The sequence below is a fragment of the Amia ocellicauda genome, chromosome 19 (assembly GCF_036373705.1).
Source record: "Amia ocellicauda isolate fAmiCal2 chromosome 19, fAmiCal2.hap1, whole genome shotgun sequence".
Classification (NCBI taxonomy): Eukaryota; Metazoa; Chordata; class Actinopteri; order Amiiformes; family Amiidae; genus Amia; species Amia ocellicauda.
In genome coordinates, this window is record NC_089868.1 from 11,706,155 (window position 1) to 11,725,221 (window position 19,067).

At 40.4% G+C, this 19,067-nt stretch overlaps 1 protein-coding gene across 2 annotated transcripts in view; it reads right to left on the reverse strand.

Annotated features, from left to right (window-relative positions):
* The window catches only part of syde2 (synapse defective 1, Rho GTPase, homolog 2 (C. elegans)), a 35,163-nt gene extending 32,768 nt beyond the window's left edge, over positions 1 to 2,395 (reverse strand). The window contains exon 1 of one of the 2 annotated variants that reach the window (XM_066691690.1): positions 83 to 2,395. In XM_066691690.1, coding sequence (XP_066547787.1) covers positions 83 to 2,027 — 1,945 coding nt within the window. In that variant the 5' untranslated portion in view covers positions 2,028 to 2,395. The remainder of the gene's footprint in view (positions 1 to 82) is intronic. The other variant, XM_066691691.1, reaches the window with a different exon arrangement.
* Positions 2,396 to 19,067: the final 16,672 nt, after the last annotated feature.

Here is a 19,067-nt window from a genome sequence, read left to right on the forward strand (position 1 = left end):
GCCAGCTGGCTCTTTAATGGGAGATGTCAACCACCGAGGGTCCGAGCAAGAGCGGATCCAGGTGCCAAGGCGAAGTGCCTACCTGTCTGTTGGGCTCCCTGGCAGGGAGGCATGTTCCCAATGCTTTTACTGCCTTGAGATCTGGTCGTCTGCGCCGTTGGTCGGGTGCCTGTCCGGACTGCGTGGCCAGCCACCGGACCAGAGGCATCACGGACCCGGAGAGAGGACCAGGTGATGCGCTGCTTCATTTCAGAAGACAGCATCCGCCCTTTCTGCATCCATTCCTGCATCTTGTTGACCGTGACCCCATGCGGCTTGGCACAGACCCCCTGGTCCCCGGTGAGATCTTGTTTGTGGCTCCGAGCTTCAGCACTATCAGATGACCCTGTGAGACTATTGACTGAGCCACTGCTCTCATTCAGGAGCCCCATGTCTCCGCATTCCTGCAGCAAATCATCACTACTCAAGCCATCATAAGAAGACAGCCGCTGGGCGAACCTGTCCTGTCCAACCATATGGTGCATCTCACTTTGGCCGCCATTTCCCCCTGTATAGGTATGGGATGCATGGCTTTTAACACAAAGCACTTGGGGGTATTTGATGGCTCCATCACTGGCAGACCTCTGGAGTGGTGACCTGCTTTTCACGGCTGGCAGGTTTTCAAAGCTCTTGCTAATTAGAAAGCTCTGGGGACACGGCTGATTCACCAGCCATGAATCTGTGTCGGACACCTGTTGAGGGCTGGGGTCTTCAGTGGACCAGGCATCGCTGTCCCCGACCTTGGCGGAGCAGACGCTGTCCTCAGAGTGGCAACTGGAAGTGCTCGCCTGGTCGGCCAACCCGTTGACCCCAACCTGGCTGTCAAAGCTGATGTCATGCATTGCATTTATGAGCAGATAATAGGCTTCCTTCAACTGGGTCCGCAGCCTATCGGTTTCCTGTGCACTATCAGTTAAACCCGTCTTCAGATGATCTCCAGTTTCAGGGTGCGCAAGGTTGTCGACCCCCGTTGAGACATTAGTTTTAAAACGCAGGGAGTCGGATGCATAAAACGGGAGGTTGTCGTTATCATAGTAATCCTCGTCTTCGCTGTCCAGTGAATTGTGGCGCTGCAGCCCTTCTCTAATGCTACGGGACTCTAAGCTCTCGTTGCAGATCTCCAAATCCGTGGGGAAAAACGCAGTGTTGGGCAGACTGCTCATTTTGTACCCTGCTGTATAGTCTAGACAAGTCCCGTCGTTTTCAGAAGCTGCTAAAAAAATGCTCCTCTCTAAGTGATCGAACTGCGGGAACTGCGGGAACTGCGCAGGGGCCGCAAACCGATACATCTGCGTCCCGTTCGCGTTCCCGTTCGCCGCGGTTCGATTGGGATCCGGCGGCGGAGCGGCGTCTCTCCTGTCCTTAAGAAGATACTCACACTGCGGGGACCAGCCGCTTCCCCGGTTATTCTCCGAAACGAGATACTGGCCATCTGTCAAGCGCACTACCACCCCTGCATCTGCACCTGCCCTGCTTGGGTCCAAACCACGGTGCTCCCACATCCCAAACCCGATCGAGTCTCCGGAGTACTGTCGGGGGACGGGGCCGGGCTGGCGCGTCTGTTCCCGGGGTCTCCTGACGTGGAGATCGGCTTCATAACAGCTGCTCGACTCGTCTCCGTCGCCCCCCCTCGCCTGCGCTTCTCTTTGAACCGAGACCCCCAAGAGCTCCTCATGAACTCGAGCCCTAAGCCGTCTGTTCCCGTGCGAGCTCTGGCGCGGAGGCAATGCCCGTCCAGCCCCTGCATCCCCCGGTCCTGAACTTCTCCCTCCCCGGTCAAACCCCCCGTTCAGGCAACTTTCCTCCCCCCGCACGGTGTCTGTCAGCACACTCAACCCTCTAGCGCTCATCCCAGGCTGCCGCGTCTGCACGGCTTGCTCTTTACCTTCACGGTTCCCCCCATTAGCCGCAACGCCGACGGTCGTCCCTTTCTTGGATCTCTTGCCCCGAAGTTTTGCTAGTAATGTCCGCCGCAGAGGATCAGCCATTCCTCTTCGCCCGGTGCTGCTCCGGTGTCAGCGGCTGCTCTCCGGCGGGTTGAACGCCACTCGGATGACCTTTCTCGCCGTCAAAAGTCCCCTCGGCTCCGCACAGCTCTCCATTCTCCACTGTGTGCGCTCTCTGGAGCTGTGTGTGTGTGTCTCTCTCTCTCTCTCTCTCTCTCTCTCTCTCTCTCTCTCTCTGCAGTTCACATAGTTGGAATATTTCCTCCGAGGGGGGGGGGGGTGAAAGGTCACAGCCGTATTGCGCACGCTCTGCTTCCTAGCACCCTTTTTCCGGCGTGCTCCTGGACTACATCCGCGTCGGGATCAGAAAACAAAGTTTGGAAGTGTTTCTATTTCCAAGGGAAAGCCGCCCCGTTTACGCACAAGTCACACAGACGGATGATTAGGGTGTCGCTCACTTTGCGCGGCGCTGCACTGTGCGCTGTGGAGCCGCAATGCAAATGAGAGGGTTGCGCAGTTGTGCTGCGTGTCTGCGGACTGGAGAGTTGCGAGAGTCAGACCTGCGTCCAGTTTCTCCTAGACTGCTTCTAGCCAGTGGGACATTGCATTATTGAACGTGTGTGCATGCGTTATGTATGAAGGAAACTCTTCATCACGGTCATGAGTGTTAGTCATTTGATTTGCATTTGTTAGAGTAGGTAATCACATGTTGGGAAATGTAATTACCCACGGTAATTAAACCCCCGCAGGTCTGGCACACGTCTGCTGGGGAAGTTAAATTGAGGTAATGCGCTGTGCATGATGCACACACACTCACTATATATATATATATATATATATATATATATATATATATATATATATATATATAGAGAGAGAGAGAGAGAGAGAGAGAGAAATTATTAAATATATTGAAAATACAATTAAAACGTGTGCCGTCACCCCCAAAAAATTATAATTAAAAAAACACACATGCATATATATTTACACACACACATAACACTCTTTACGCTTCTGTACAGTAGTACAAATTCACCAAATTGATTTTTTGTAGTGCCATGCATATTAAAATGTGCAAAATATGTAATTATGTTTTATAAAGCTAGCTTAAGTGAAATAATTTGCCACAGTTTGGCACACACTCACTTTAGTCTCCGTTTTCCATCTGCTGACTCTGCCCTCATTAGAATATGATGCCATGATGTTATTATAATGAGGAAAGTTCCCAGTGCAATATCAGCAAAGATACCCTTGGTTGCATTAGCTTTGAATCCAAAACAATAGTTTACAGAAAGCTAGGATGTGCCTTTCTTCCTTATTTGTATTTCAAAGGATTTCTTGGTCATTCTATAATTTAGACAACCACTGTACACTTTTTAGTCTGTCTGATTGTTATCTATTGACAGGAGTTAACATGAGATTAATAAACCACTGCTGTACTTTGCTTCCATCTTTGGTATACACGTCAATCAAAAATCAGCCTTTTCAAGTGAGCGTGTAAAGCAAATATGTGTTCATTAAACCAAATGGAATTATTCAGCACTGTCTCAATCAGGACACTGTAAGGGGATAACAGTTTAAAAGGAGTAACTGATTGTAAGTGCCTTTAAAATATTTTAATTCACAGATTGATGTTATCACATGCAACACCCCCACCTCCTTTTAAAGTTTTGACTTTAAAAAAACAAATCGGGAAGCAAATAATGAAAAAAGCTCAAAGTAATTAAAAATAAACCATATAAACAAATTAAAAGTCAAAAAGTGTTGGCCAGCCTAAACAGCCATTGACTGTACATAATTGTGCATATTGAACACCCTTGGGTGTCACAGGCTGCATGATTGAAGCATATGACAAATGAAGGAATTATTCCTATGGTACAGGATTTGATCCGATATATCTAAACTATATCAGGATTAACGTACTATCACTAGTAACTTCAAAGTAAATGGTAAAAAGGTCTACAAAAATATCACGCATAATCTACTGGCAGCTGAAAACAAAACAATATCCTTTGGGTATTAACAAAACTGTTTAATCCCAGTTGTATGAAACTGAAAATACACTTTACACCTTACACCCACACACACAGATGTTTAATTATTATTTGATGGTATATATCTCATTCATGGTTAATAATTAAATCTGTACATGTTGCCTTTAGTGTCTCTCTACTTGCCCATACTAGAATAACCTGACTAAAGAATCTATAATGATCTGCTGCAATGCATGTGAAGGCTATTAGAGTATTCTGTTCAATACATTTTAACTCCTTCAGCATGCTTTCTGCACAATTTCATTTTCTACATAGTGCCTTAAAATGGGTACAGTTGCTTGCTTCAAGGCTCTAAAGATTTGCTTTAATGAATGAGTTGAACTTGATAATAAAAGCCAAGAAAAGTCAGCACAGGAAATGACAGAGTACAAGATTTTAAATACCGGTGTCTGCAAAGCAGAGTTTGATCTGTAATCCCCTACAATTGCTTCCAGTTGGTAACATGTGCATCTGTGGTGTTAAAAATGTTTGGGCGCACCTATCTGACAATTTTATATTGTGCTCAGCATTCCTTATTTATAATCATTGTGTGTGAATTCTGTTGAGTGGTCCTTCACAAGCTTCTCCCCCAAAATACTGGAATCCTTTCTAAATATGAACTGAAAAGAGAGGAGACTGACTTATGCTGGTGTTTTGGTATATTGAAATACTAAGATGGAGAAAGTAGCAAAGTCAAGAAAAGAATGTTAAAATGGGTTGAAATGACTGTAGACGAGTTTGGTTCTCTATGGCCAAATTATATGATCAGCTTCACCAGGTAAATAAAAGATCTGCTGAGGCACACTGAGAAATAGTCACCTACCTTGAGGCCTCACTGCTGATGTATACCTACCTGATAGCCTTACATTTCTGTTTTCCTTCCAAAGTTCTTTATATACTTCCTTCTACATTTAGGCATATGGCGAAATATCTATTGCTTGTGCGTAGTTAATTCAGATGCATACCAGTTCTGAATGTGTTAGCCTCCTCAGTCTCAACTCTCCTTTTAAGAGATGTATGTGTGCAATAAAAAGAAAATGAAAAAGATAAAAATGTCAAAAGAAAATGGCATCCAAACTCCCAGCTGGGAGATGCCAGGGCGTGTGTTGAAAAATATACAGTATGTGAGGAGAGACTTCATATGAGAGGTTAAAGTCAGGCCATTCGTGAAAGCATTGACATATATCATGTTTGGTTCACTGGAATTCAATACTAAATAATTTATTTCAAATACAATTAGATTGGAATTCAAGCCATTCATTTTGCGGGGATTTTTCTTTTCTTTTTACAGTGTCACTAGGTAATTTGAGTTTTATGCTCTGCTCTTTCATAGTGAGTGTTTGCTCACCCTGTGTGTGGGTGTGAGCTGTAGCATAGCCAAGGTGTGGCAGTCGCCCCAGTCACCTAATCAGCATTGCCCCATGCCCTACAAGTCAGTTGCCCCAGTCACCCCTCCACCGCTTGTCTTGTAATTTCGTCATCCAATCCTGCCACTTCGTCCGCACCCCCTCCCCACAGTGGCTAAAAGTTTCTGGCCATACCAGTGAACTGAACTATTCATAATCGCATTGTTTTTGACATTGACAAAATATATGTAATTTATGAATAGCGGCAAATGATCTGGTGAACATGGATACATTTGACACCACAGCTAAAAAATTAAAAATAACCAGTGTACAAATTGTTTGTTGAAAGGTCTTATTAAATACTATGAAATAACTGCTTGATTATTTGGCTGGAATTGCAATGCATTTTATATAAATAATATTAAGTTATATATGAAGTGGGTTGTATGTAGCCTATACCCAACTAAGCAGTATATGCAAATATAGTATATTAGTTCTGTGCCACAGGGCAGTGCTATGGTTCAGCACAAGTGCAAAACACAAACAAAAGGTAAAGCACAAAACTTACTCATATCCACAGAACCAGAATGAGGAAACAGAAAGTGAAAATCTCAGCCAACATACAGGAAGTCATTTGAAGATATCAATAAATTATTTGCAGATATCTTTAAATTAACAGGAATTTGGTTTCTCATACTTTGGAGCAAACTCAAAATCATAGGAAAGGCAAGCAACCTCAGAGCTACAGCACAACGCAAACTCCAGAATGGCAGTACAGGTATTATTTATCTTTCCTGACTGTAGTGCATCTACCGCACCGGCCATCATCAGCGATAAAAGGCTCCAGTTTTTACATTTCATTTCGATCTTAAGAACCCACTTTTGAAAACCCTTTTGGAATCCAGCGTTTGCGGCGATCCCCCAAAATCAGCCAACGTGGTAGAGAACATCCCCCACCGAAACTCAGCCCATCAGAAGCCCCCCGCCTGGGCCTCGATCTGGATTCTCACGGAGAGGCTCAGGGGCAACAGTGACTACGGACTCTAACTGCAAGTCCTTGGGATTGGAAGCTAAGCTGAGCCCGCTGAGCCACCACGGCAGCAGAGAGAACCGCGCCTGAATTCCCGTGTCAACCTCGCCGTCGTTAGCCGCTAATTGGCTCATTAGCCTCTAACTGGCGACCCCCGTGTCGGACAGCAGCGCAGGCCAGGGGGCATGTCTGTGAAGAAGTCAGCGATGATGTCCCGGGCACAGGTGTGATCAGAGCAGTGAGGGACTCACACTTTCCACGCATGAGAAAAACACGGCAGACAGTTTCTGAACATGTAACATTTTCATTAAAACACTTAGTATGTTTATTTCATGGACAACTCAGCCCCGTTTAGTTTGCGTGTGAAGGTGACAGGCCCTAGCCTTTTGGGGCCATAGGCGAGATTTGATTATGGGGGCCCCACCTCTCTGCAAAACATTTTAGTGGTGCCCATCTTTATGGCGGAGAGAAAATGTTTAGGTAAAACTAAATGACACACAAACATGTATTTCCCTTTAACATACACTGAAATAGATTAAGTAATACACGTGTTGAGGTTGCATTGAGGTCACACACAAGCATCACTGGGCGTTGATTGAAAAGCGATTGTATCGTATGACGTGGAGAACAACATATCTTTTGGTTGTTATTTTCCCATTCAGCTTTATCAATATGCACTTTAAACATAACTTTCCCAATTTAATAATATGGCTTAAAATCTCTGACTACACCAGTGGGTGTGAGAGTGTGTGAACGTGGCCCTCTGTGTGGGAGAAGATATTTGGATATGCTCTATCCCTTTTGCTCCTGCCTTGGCATGTTGTTGAACTTGGAAGCTACTTAGAACATGAAGCCAACTTAATACTACACTTAAAAAATAACACATTAATTTTACAGTGATTTGAACACTCCTCGGCCATTTGAAGGAGAATTGACTCTGGAATTTCCAGGTAACCTGAAATTAAAAATAATTAGACTACAAATAAGCAGCTGTAATTAAAAGGTAAAGGAATAATAGTCATAATAGTAAAATAAATTACTAATGGCAGAAGCCCTACATTGGAAGCATTAGTTATTTTATTTACTTGTCCTCAAGTTGTGGGTGAAAATCTGTAAGTGACTGAAATGGGTGACCTCTCTGAGAATGTGCACTTGCTTTAAGTAAAAACACATACTGGCACATATTTGTAGTATTACTTTGTCCAGGCATGTTAATGAAACTCCCAGACTAATAAGCAGACCCCTCCAATCTATGTTTAAATCAACACCTTCATTGAAAGTAGAGAAAGCATTTCAGCAAACAGAAGGAAAATAACTCCTGGCAGAATTTGTAATGGAGTAGCTATGAGACAGGAGTGGCATGAAAATGAACCAAAACAAGGAAAATAAATAATATAAACTATTGTGTTTGGATTACACGACTGATTTGAATGCTGTTTCTTTAATTCACAGCATTATTAAAGTGCAGGGTAACTTTTAAATTATGCATTAATACAATTCTTTTTGAAAAACAGCTAAACATAATTTGCATTTCAGAAAATATTATGCTCTCCAATAAGGCTGGAGATTGTATGCTTCCTCAACTCCCAGAAAATAAGTAAATTCAAGCTTTTAACTGGTAGACATTACAGTAACATTAGAGACCTTTTTTTCTCCAAGATAACATTGTGCCTGGCTTTCTGTGACAAGTCATAAAAGAACTGAATGTACCCAAACATCAGGTATGGGGCAATGTTCACTCAGGTATGCCTACACACATTCCTTTGCTGTGTTTTTTTTTGTTTGTATTTGTTTAATCTGCATTTGCCACGTTTACTTATCCATGCACACAAAGCAGAGGGAGGTCCACTGGAACAAAGAACGTCTAAATCTCCCCATTTGTAGTAGGCAAAACTGTGCATTACTTTTATATTTGATTTGTCTGAAGGAAGTTTAAAACTCCAAGTGCTGATTATAGTCCAAGTGCTGTGAACATCCGTGTACTTCAGTATCTACACTCTGAAGTCTATCTCACATGCAGGATATCAAGAAAGTAATTGAACATGTAGAATAAGCTATGAGAGCAAGACTTTATTTCCAAATAGGAAACACACTTTTTGTTTTCCTTAGTGTTCTGGGGCAAGGGCCTTGAGATTTTCCTTCCCCCTCCCATTCCATGGAGTTTACTGGATCGTTATGTGGAGGGCTTGGACGTGAAGAGGTAAGTAAATACTTTTATCACTAAAGTAAAAAAAAAACAACCTTCGAAGCCATTATCATTGTTCCAGTCAGTTATAATGTTTGTATTCATAGGCTCTCCTCACAGTTCTGTTAAAACAAAATACATCATTCAGCTGTCTGCCATCACTTTCTCATTCATGTTGCACCATCCTTCTGCGGTCAAAATCATTGCCCACAGGACAATGTATTGGTTTCAAGTTTGTAGGAGAGCCTAGGCCACAATGAAACAATCTCATCTTAGCTCTATCACACTAACCATTCCTAATTAGGCAATTAAACAGAGACACTACTACAGCCCCAACATGCAACTACTGACAAGTCACATGACCCCATTCCTCCATTGCGACTGCAATGCATTGTGCTCAAAAAAACACAAAGCACTTCTCTACCAATCCACAGAATGTCAGGATGTCAGTGTTTCTGGTAAAAAAACTTCACAGTCAGGTTTATACACTTACCCTACCCCAATTCACCGAGACCACAGGCCGTGTTACCTAGTGTTTAATAATGGTTGCAAACTACATTTTATTCATCCTGTAACTGGACACTTGTACAAACAATACAGGTATCTGGCTAATGAATAATCCTCACTGATATTTGTTCTCCGTTGTGGTGTAAACAGCAGTCCTGAATACTGATTGTGGGGAAAACACTAACCCCTTGTTGTTATTTTGGCCTAGGATTTGGTTTTATGATATTTTTACTCTGTGGGGAAGCACCAACAGCAGATCAGTTTACAGAGGTGTAGGTTCTGCATTGCTGGGGAATCCCATGTGCACTAAACTGAGATTGCTTTAGTCTAGCCATTGCTTGTCTTACACTATCTCCAAGATCACTGAAGTATGGCAGTGGCAGTACAGAGAGCTTGTCCAAACTCATCAATATTAAGATGCAAATAAGCCTTGAAAATTGTTCAGCACATTTGGGATTGAACTCAAAGTAGAGTTCATAAGAAACACAGCACTGCAGTTTTGTTATCTCGCCAAGAAAAAGCTCAAATGTACACTACAGATTTCCAGGTCATGAGATGTCTGGATTGTTCTCCCTTGATTTGTATTCCTGTCAGTGAAATTTATATTTTTTCTTTCCAATTTAATTAGCAAAATCAGATTTTGATTGATGAAAGAACTTCTTAGGCTGGCCCTCCAGGTTTTGTACTTTTGTCTGAGTACCAGGTCTGGTTTGCAGAATGAAAATCAGCATTGTACTACATTGACTGTAAAAGGAATATAAAGAAAGTCGTTATTTCAGCAATAAGAAATATTTCTGTAAAATCCCGAATGGTGTCTTTCATCTTATCATAAATATGTTGATGAAGATAGAAAATAGATATCTGACAAATATTCCTTTGTCATGGATAAAAATTTAAGACCTCATATATTGTATACACTTGTGTAAATTGTAATTTGTAAAATGTATTATGCTTTAAATTGCACTGTATTATGTAAATTGGAATTTGTAATGTTTTATGCCTTAACATTGCACTCTAGTTTTGCACTTTGTATTGCGCTTATATTTTGTAAGTCACCCTGGATAAAGGCATCTGCTAATAAATAAATATCACCCACTCTGAAATAATGACACCAAATGAATTTGAAGTTAAATTAAGGATTATCATACATTTGTGTTGCTTAAAAAAGAAAAACTCCACTTTAAACTTAATTAATAAAATATTTCCCCACCGGAAAACTCCAATAGGATTAAGCTGGGGTTATCACAATTTAAAGCAGCTATAAACACAGTAATTCAATTATTAGGCACAAGTGAAAAGAAACACTGTTACTCAACTGGCTGCTGATTGAATTCTGGGCTTGAGGTTGTGCTTCATCAAGGGGCTCGATATAGACTCTGGAAATGATTGACAGGAGGCTAATTGAGAATTGCTGATAAACAACTCATGAAATGCTTGCCTTCTCCTGGATCCAGTTTCCACAGCTCCTAGGAACCGGACAATGCAGAAACCTGTGGGAGGGATTTGTGAAGAGTAAACTGAGTGACACAAATCTAAAATTAATTTGGGAGAATATCGACATATAGGAGACCTCACTCCCTTGTGCTTGACCCCAGATTATCCTTTATACTGAAAGGATCTATGTGACGTGTAGTTTAAACTTATGAGTGTGAAAGGGTTTTTTAAACTTGCAACCAACCAAGGACTCCATCTATATGATAAGATTTCTAGGCAGGACTGCAGAAGAAGACTATAGAAGACTCCCCTGTTGCTCAGTATAATGCGTTTCTTGTTTGCAGAGTGTTAAAATATTAAACTGTCGTCTTGTAGTGTTGAACTGAAAATGAACTGGAAGATTAGGTCTACTGTAAAAGTGGGAGGTTTTAATTGCCTCAGTGCACTTATTATTCTTAATTGATCAATATTTTGATTTAATTAGTATAATTACTTAAGCAATAACTTTATTTAGGTCATTCAAATCGGACCTGTTATGTTCGTTCCACTGACCTAGTAACTTTCTGTACTGCCCGAAACGTCAATGACTCATCTGTATCTGTGGCCAATTTGTGGATAGCAGATTCATTCTTAAATTGTTTCTTTGTCAATGTTTTTGAATGGAAATGGAAAGGGGAAATCCAGAATGCAATCTAGATATTAAATTTAACTTAAGTCAACATTTAAACTCTTTAACCATCCCTCAAGATATAGAGGACGTGTAACTATTACCATATTGTAATAATGTTATAAGTGATATATTAATACATTTTGGGAAACAACAATGATGCCATTTTGCCCAGAAGATATGAATCTGTCTATATCTATATCTCTACATATAAAAGAGATAAGTACATGTATAATTGTTTTCTGATTTACACTTCAGATCACTTTAATTGACCAAGTTTAATGACAGTATTCACTTTTAAAACCAAAGTAAATAAACCATCTCACTTTTAAATGTATACATTTGATATTTGGTTACAAGACCTATGGAGAGAAACGTTTTCAAAGACATCTGGAAAACCTTCACTGTCAGACACGAAAAAAGGGGGGAAATAGATATTTACTGATCTGCCTGATCCACAAGCGCTTTGATTGATGCTAAAGTGGCAGCAGCATCCACACATCCCACAATCCCCCCCACCACCACCACCAACACGACCGACTGTGTCTCCATGACTCACTGACCAAAGACAAAAAAACAGGCAGCTTTAGGATTTCATGTTGACCTTTTATCTAAACAGAATCTTTGCCAATCTTCACACCACACTGCCTCTTTTCTTAGGCTCCATACACGCTGATTTCTTTTTACATTTGGTGTTTGACCCTGGAATAGATAAGTGTACTGATACGGCACAGTTTAAGGAAAAATAAACACATATCACTTATCGCTTCTAATCCCGTTTCCCCAACTTTCTTGTCACATGACTGAACAGATGTCTTAATTGGATATGTATTTAATTGACAGCAGTGAAGACATCTTTTCTGTGCATGCACAGGGACATGAGTTCCAAATCCTGTAATATAGCTAACATACTTTTGAGGTCTGATCTGTTGTTTTGCATTTTCATTTTGAACAGAAAACCAGCTCACTGTGGAAGAGACAACCCGTTAATCATGGTGTCTTTGATTTTTCACCATCAGTGCTCGTGAAAGGGTGTGCAGCGGTGTTATGTATTAAATTAAATATGCCAAGGTTTATATTTATATTCATTCTTTTCAAACCAGCTTCCTCACATCTTTATTTATGCACTCTACATGTTATAACGTAGCAGCTAGCCCTCTATCTTAACATCTCACTAGAAGATATTATATTTCACTTATGCCAATAATTAAGGCGCTTCATATAGAATTGTTACAACACTAAGGAATGCATTGTACCTCTTTCCTTTCTTCCTTTTTGCCTTCATTACAAATCACAAAACTGGCACAATGACTGTACTGATTGAACTAGATTATCACATGTGGCTCAAAAACCAAAAAAAAAAGGGAAAAGGAAAGATAAGCATCTGTTATTGCTCTGGTGCCATGCAGATTTGACGCCTTTGCGTGCTTGGGTGGCAGATTAGTCCCTGTCTGGACATCTATTTACAGGTCAAAGCTTGCAGGCCTTGAAAGACATAAAAAAAAGCGAGAGAGAGAAAAAGAAAAAACAGCAGCCAGCCTCACGCACAGTGTTTGGTCTACACAAGCGGACGTACACTCCCACCAGACCAGTTCTGTACAAGTTCCTCCCAAACAGCGCACAAAACCTGCAATCCCCCTAGATTATTCTGTTGTTGGTGGTGTTGGTGGTGGTGGTGTTCTGCCATTATCATATCCAGTGTCAAGTTAGGTTCCCACTCCAGCCTGCATTAGACAAGTTTACCTTGATTAAACTTCAACACAATGTCAACAACACAGGTATGAATCCTTCTGCCTTTTGTGGTTGTTGTAACACAGGCAGGAACATTTTAATTGGGGATCCGAAAAATTCTTAAAAACCACCGGAAACAAACGGGAAGATAAAAAAATATGTAAACTGAATCACTGTCTCAGGAATATCAATTTTACCCAAGTGCTCTGACTCAGTACTACCGAAAAGAAAGACAACTGACTGTAAAGGTAACCTCCAAACTCCTGGCACCCGGGCAGAACCATCTAATTAGTTTCCCATTGTATGAAGATCATCTGCCCAGACAATGAGACAGGAAGTCCCTCATCCATTTTGGATTTCTCCTTACACTCGTTAGCTGCAAGCAATTAATTAAAGTTTTGGCGTGTGCTCCTGAAAATGAGAGAGAAATAGGGCAAAAAGACAGAAGCATGTCTGTTTCTGTCTTTTTGTCCTATTTCAATCTAGTTTTCAGGCTTAACCTATCTTAAAAATAAAAGAACTTTGAGGCTTGCTTGAGCATGAATCAAAATATTTTAATCGGAGTTCATAAAACGTCCGATTTTAAGTGTGAAAGCTATGTTTTAAAAAAAAAAAAAGCTTTGGAAGATGCAGAAAATAAAAACAATTACATTAAGCTTTAATACTGTGCAAACATTACTGAATCAAAATGTGCGATATTCTGGAATAGTTTTTCTCAATATGCCCCTAAAGTGGATTTAATAAGAGAGAGCAACAGACAGAAATCCCACGTTAATCCACCTTTCCAAAATGACATTCAATATTACGCCCTCATTTAAGAATGAACCCTTGAGGTGTTTTACTTGGTAAATCAGCCCTGCTCTGATTATCTTTGTTTCGTTGTGTATATTGAGGCTAGAATTCAAAATGAAAACACAACTGTAATTTCTCAGGTAGTGATGCACAGAAATCTGGGGAAAACTGAGTTCCTGAAGTCTCTTTTCCGCCTTATTTATGCTTTAAATCCGGTCAATAAACAGTCTCCTCTCGGAAAGTTAAATAAACATGATCTAAATCTCAACTCAGCGGTTACATGACACTTTCCCATTTATTTGGCTTTTTCCCTCACGAGGAGCAACTGACGTTAACACAGGGGTACAGTCAGAGATTTCTGAAAGAGCCTCGCAGTGGGTGTGTACACAATGTTTGTCCCCTCCAAGGCTGAGAACATTGCGACCCGGCTCAAGCAAGGGCTGTCCGTCCAACTGAGCTTCATTTCACTTTCCAAGGTCTTCCGCATCCCCGCGGCAGAAGGGAACAGGTTTTCACAGCGCTTGCCATTTGCTTCCTTCTTTGTGATGGGGAAGGAAGAACATCTGCTTTGCCGGCTCCTATTCAAACAGCCCATGCTGTCAGTGTACGTGGAGAGCCTTGCAGCTGTTTGCATTTGCCTCATGATCAATCCCATTGTTTATTGAACCCCCCTGAGTTAAAGGCCCTTCCCCTTTTCAATACACCCAGGACCAGAATTTATGTGCATGACAAGCCCCCCGCTCTTAGGTCGTAAATTCAGAGTTGGAACTGGAGTTTAGAAGAAAATGGGCTAAGAAGAATGTTTCTGTCCTGGTCGCCACATGCAGTTTCTCTGAATTTTATTGAAAGTTAAAAAAAACATTTTAAAAGTCTAACCAAACGAGTTAAGTTAATTCATGGATATTTTTTTTAATTGAATATCTTTCCATCTACTGGTGGAACTGGCTTTGTTTAATGGTCAGGTTTTATTAAGATTAAGTATTGTTTTTGTTTTTTGTTTTTGATTCCCACAATAATACCAAGTGAAATCTATTTTGAATATGTGAACATCTTAATCCACCTTTTACGCAGAAAGTTGAAATATTAAGCCCCATAACATTTTGGCGTTCCATTACAATTGATACAATTAGCATTTGTAAGCATTTCAAAACAATGTTTTTCAATCGGTTCTTCAAATAACATTTTTGATCTCAAATAATAAAAAATACTAGGTTTAGACGTGATTGGAAATCGGCCAGGAGAATGAATTCTACAACGGCCAAGTTTACAACAAAAGCAAAAGACTGAAGTCCCATTCTTGTCACATTACGGTCGCTCCCCTCTTTCTTAACCAGGAGCACAGTGACTACCTGATGATGAGAAAAGGGGTGGGGGTGAAAAAAAAAAAAGTAAATGTTTGTTTTGTTGTCGGTCATGTGATCCTTAGCTCGGCACAAAATACTGTAGATCTTTGTCGAGGCTTCAATCTGAAAGACTTGCCGCCTCCAAAACACTTTTTCCACTTATCAGTAGTGAGAGATGGGCCACAGGGGAAAGAAGAAGAATGGCTCCATTAAGCCCAACAAGACAAATAACGTTCTCCATAGTCTGGTATTAACTGGAGCCTTCCATCCATTTGCTAACCTGCTCCAACCACTTTAGCTCCTTAAGACTGGAGCAGATACAGATCCCAGTCATTACCGCTGTAGGCAGTAGGTAGCTCAAGCTTCTGTTCCCCTTCTCAGCAGTTCGTTTTATCTCCAGACACGGTTGACATGTTTATCATCAGAGAGGTCAGACACTGCGTCTCTCAAACGCCCCGATTAGCATTTGACTTCAGGAATCATTTGGCAGTTACAGTCTTAGGCCTCCAAAGGTATTTGTTTAGAAAGGGAATCTAATGGGCTGTAACAAAAGTCATGTACGACATATTTTCATGCTTTAAAAAAGAATACATGCATTTGCTTTTAAAGCTAAACGTAAGAATGGATTTTGAAGAGACTGCAAATGTTGGGATTCTTGGAAGAGAGAAACGGAGGGGAACTTTTAAAGGAGTGTCAGAGATGCTGTACATTTTTTTTTTTAATTGAGTTCTACAGGGATTCTAAATGCGTAAAATACTGATAAAACATGAATAAGGTGAGGTGAAAATACAGAAGTATGTCTTTCTATGGCTAGCAGCATTCCCTTATGACTAAATATATGAAATAACGCATTAACTGTCAGAAGATAGACATCAGATACCGAGAGACAGATGGAGATGCGCAGACAAGCAGATAGACAGATCGTTCGTGCCATTGTGTTGACCTGCAGGATCTGATGTACCTTCCAGGGTACATCTGTCTAAGGATCCTGAAAAAGCATTCGCACAAGTCATGCAGATGTCCTGGACAAATCTGGAGGGCCGCATTTAGGATTGTTCTACATTATTTAAGATGAACTGACTTGTGGGTCTTTCATGTCACGCATTTTTGCTGTTTTTGGTTTTTTTGGCCGGCATAGACACGTGTGGAAGTAATTTAGTTGGAGAGACTTGCTTAGTTTGGTTGATGTATTATATAAATCTCCTGCTTTACTCTAACTACCACCTAATGCAATGTAATGGACTTTTTCCCCAGATAGAGCTCAACCTGAAAAGAAACTCAGTAAAACATTGAAGACATTTTCTAAGAATCTTCTGGGAAAGTTTTCCCCCACAACATCCGTTTCATGGATTTTGAATCCAACGGTTTGCTTCTACATCTGCCTAAAGCGAGAGCTGGTTGCGTGTGAATAGTAGACACACAAGGCCTTCAACACCAGGCCCTCAATCCCCAGCAACAATGTGCTCAATACTTCATAGCACCTTGGATGTTTAAATACACACTCTGACTCAGCGTGTTACTGACACTATGACAGCAGCAGGGTCTCTTATTGTAATGCTTTTTGCTACAAGGAAGGTGTGTGAGAGACGGTCACTTAAAGTTTGAGGTCTCCCATTGCTGTTTAACTGTTGGAGTTGTCGTATTAATGTACTATCATATTACCTGTGAATTTAGAGTACTAGAAGTACAAAATTTATTTATTTATTCTATTTAGAGTACAAAAAAATATGTGCCTTGCTATTGCAAATGCAGTGAAACGTGATAGTTACATTTTATGAAAGTGCGCTCCTATCTGTATATCTAGAAGATCGAGTATGTAGATTAAACCACATGCAGGTAATATTTGGGAAGATGAGCCTGGGAGAAATAACATTTATTTGTACATAAATACCAACGATAAAAATCACTCCCCACTCTTTTACTGGTTCAGTTACGGATTTCAGACAAGGCCGGGCAGATACCGCTTTCAAGAATTTTATCAAATGCATATTTACCTGTATTTCATGTGGAAGGACGATGACAGATAGCACAGGAATTCCTCTGATCAGGAAAGTTACAGCTAAGAATCAGACGTGAACTATGTCGGGAAATGCCATTATCTTTTCCACTTTCACCAAGTTTACGGAAAACCGCGTCCACAGAGAATTCTTGCGATAGTTCCTCCTTACCTTTGCACAGCTGCCCCAGAAATGTTCATTTATCTTTGCCTAAAACATGTTAAGGTTTCCAAATGTAATCTACCTGTACAGCTATACGATGTTTTCCAGATAAGATTTGATGTGGTAATTTTGAAAGGTTAGCATACAAAGCATGCTTGAAAGTTACAGACAAGCAATGATAACAATTCCCAAGTTAATGGATTTTCTTGCATTAAGTGAAACGTTGTTTTGCAACCTGGAGAGTTCCTGCAGTGTCCGGACCACCCTGCGTCACCCAAGATGGCACTGAAGCAACACTATAGCACTCCAGGAACCAGAATGGCAGCAAGTCCTTTCATTCACAATCAAGGTCTCCAGAAACTAGAGATCCTTCGAAGAGAGGGAATGAATACCCAAAGCATTCATTCAGACATCTAATCATTCCATTAAAAGGCAGTGCCCCACTATCTACAGGTCTCTGCTATGGTACATGATCCCGGCAAACTATTTCCAAATTAGCTCCGACTAATAACAGGCAATTACAGACATGTAAGCATGTTCTGAAAGCTGAAACTTTGCATTGCACAAAGAATCGGTTAAAATACTATTGGCTAATATGCATACCCAGGCCTGAGCAACTGACATGCATGTCTGCTAATATTTCAAGAGTTAGATTGTTTCAGAAGGATTATTTAGATTGGGGAGGACTAAATTAATTGATTACACTGGTACTGGTTTTATTGAGTTTGTGTATCCACTTCTACTACTAAATCTCACAATTAACTAAACACATATAAAGTTTCAGATCTGTAAAAGGTAACGTTTAAATGTTTAACAGACAAAGGGAACAGTCCTGAGGAATTAAGCATGATGTCAAATCGCTTGCAAGATCACAATAAAAAAAACAAAACAAAAAAAAACACTGTGTTATGATCGTCCATATACCTCATACTAAAAATGTGGGGGGAAAAACAGTGCATTTAATATGTTCTTGGCTTGTAGTTATATTTTATAGTTTTTATATTTTATTTTTTACATACCCCAACACTTACATTTCATTTACTGACACAGTGAGGGCCAATAAGTCACATAGGTGTTTGGACAGAAACAATACCAATTAAGCGTCTTCTGGACTAACATATTGAGAATCGGTGTGAAGTAGAGGTCATTCCACCTAAATAATTATCTATGTGCAAAATGCAACCGACCCAGAGTGCAAAACCTTATGGTTATTCCAAAACAAGTGTCAAAAACAACTAAACGGGATAAAATACACATCCACACATAATGTGATAGTTACAATTGTTTTGCTGCAGCTTAATGACTGTATATTTAGGATGGTAATGTTCAATAGTATTGAACATTTATAAATATTCTTCCAAAATAGCAATTATACACATGGGTGTAGTTTTAATTTGTTTAAATATGTATGTCTACTAAAAATGAAACCATAATACTGGTCACTATGAAGATAGACAGGCAGAGATTGAGTCGTGCTTTTTTATATTTTCAGATTGCACAGCATGTGGGTGCAGCACACAACTTTATGACATCATTATCGAGGGAAAGGTTAACAGCGCCACCTAGTGATTAAAAATAAAGAATGGTTTCTCTTCTCCATACGTTTTTGGTTTGTTTTTCCTTTATAATCCAATTTTTGATGGTCAAGAAATATATGATTACAATATTATTCTAAGTTTTTAAGTTTACCATTTTAGATCTCAACTTTAAGATTATTTCTAGCCATAGAAGCCATAACTAGTAAACTGCTTGGGGCTCCTTTTGAGACTCATAGTGACCTATAGGAAATTGTGCCAAGTTGAATTTGGTAATAAATCAAAATTGAAAATACAATGACTAAAACATTACTAAGAAA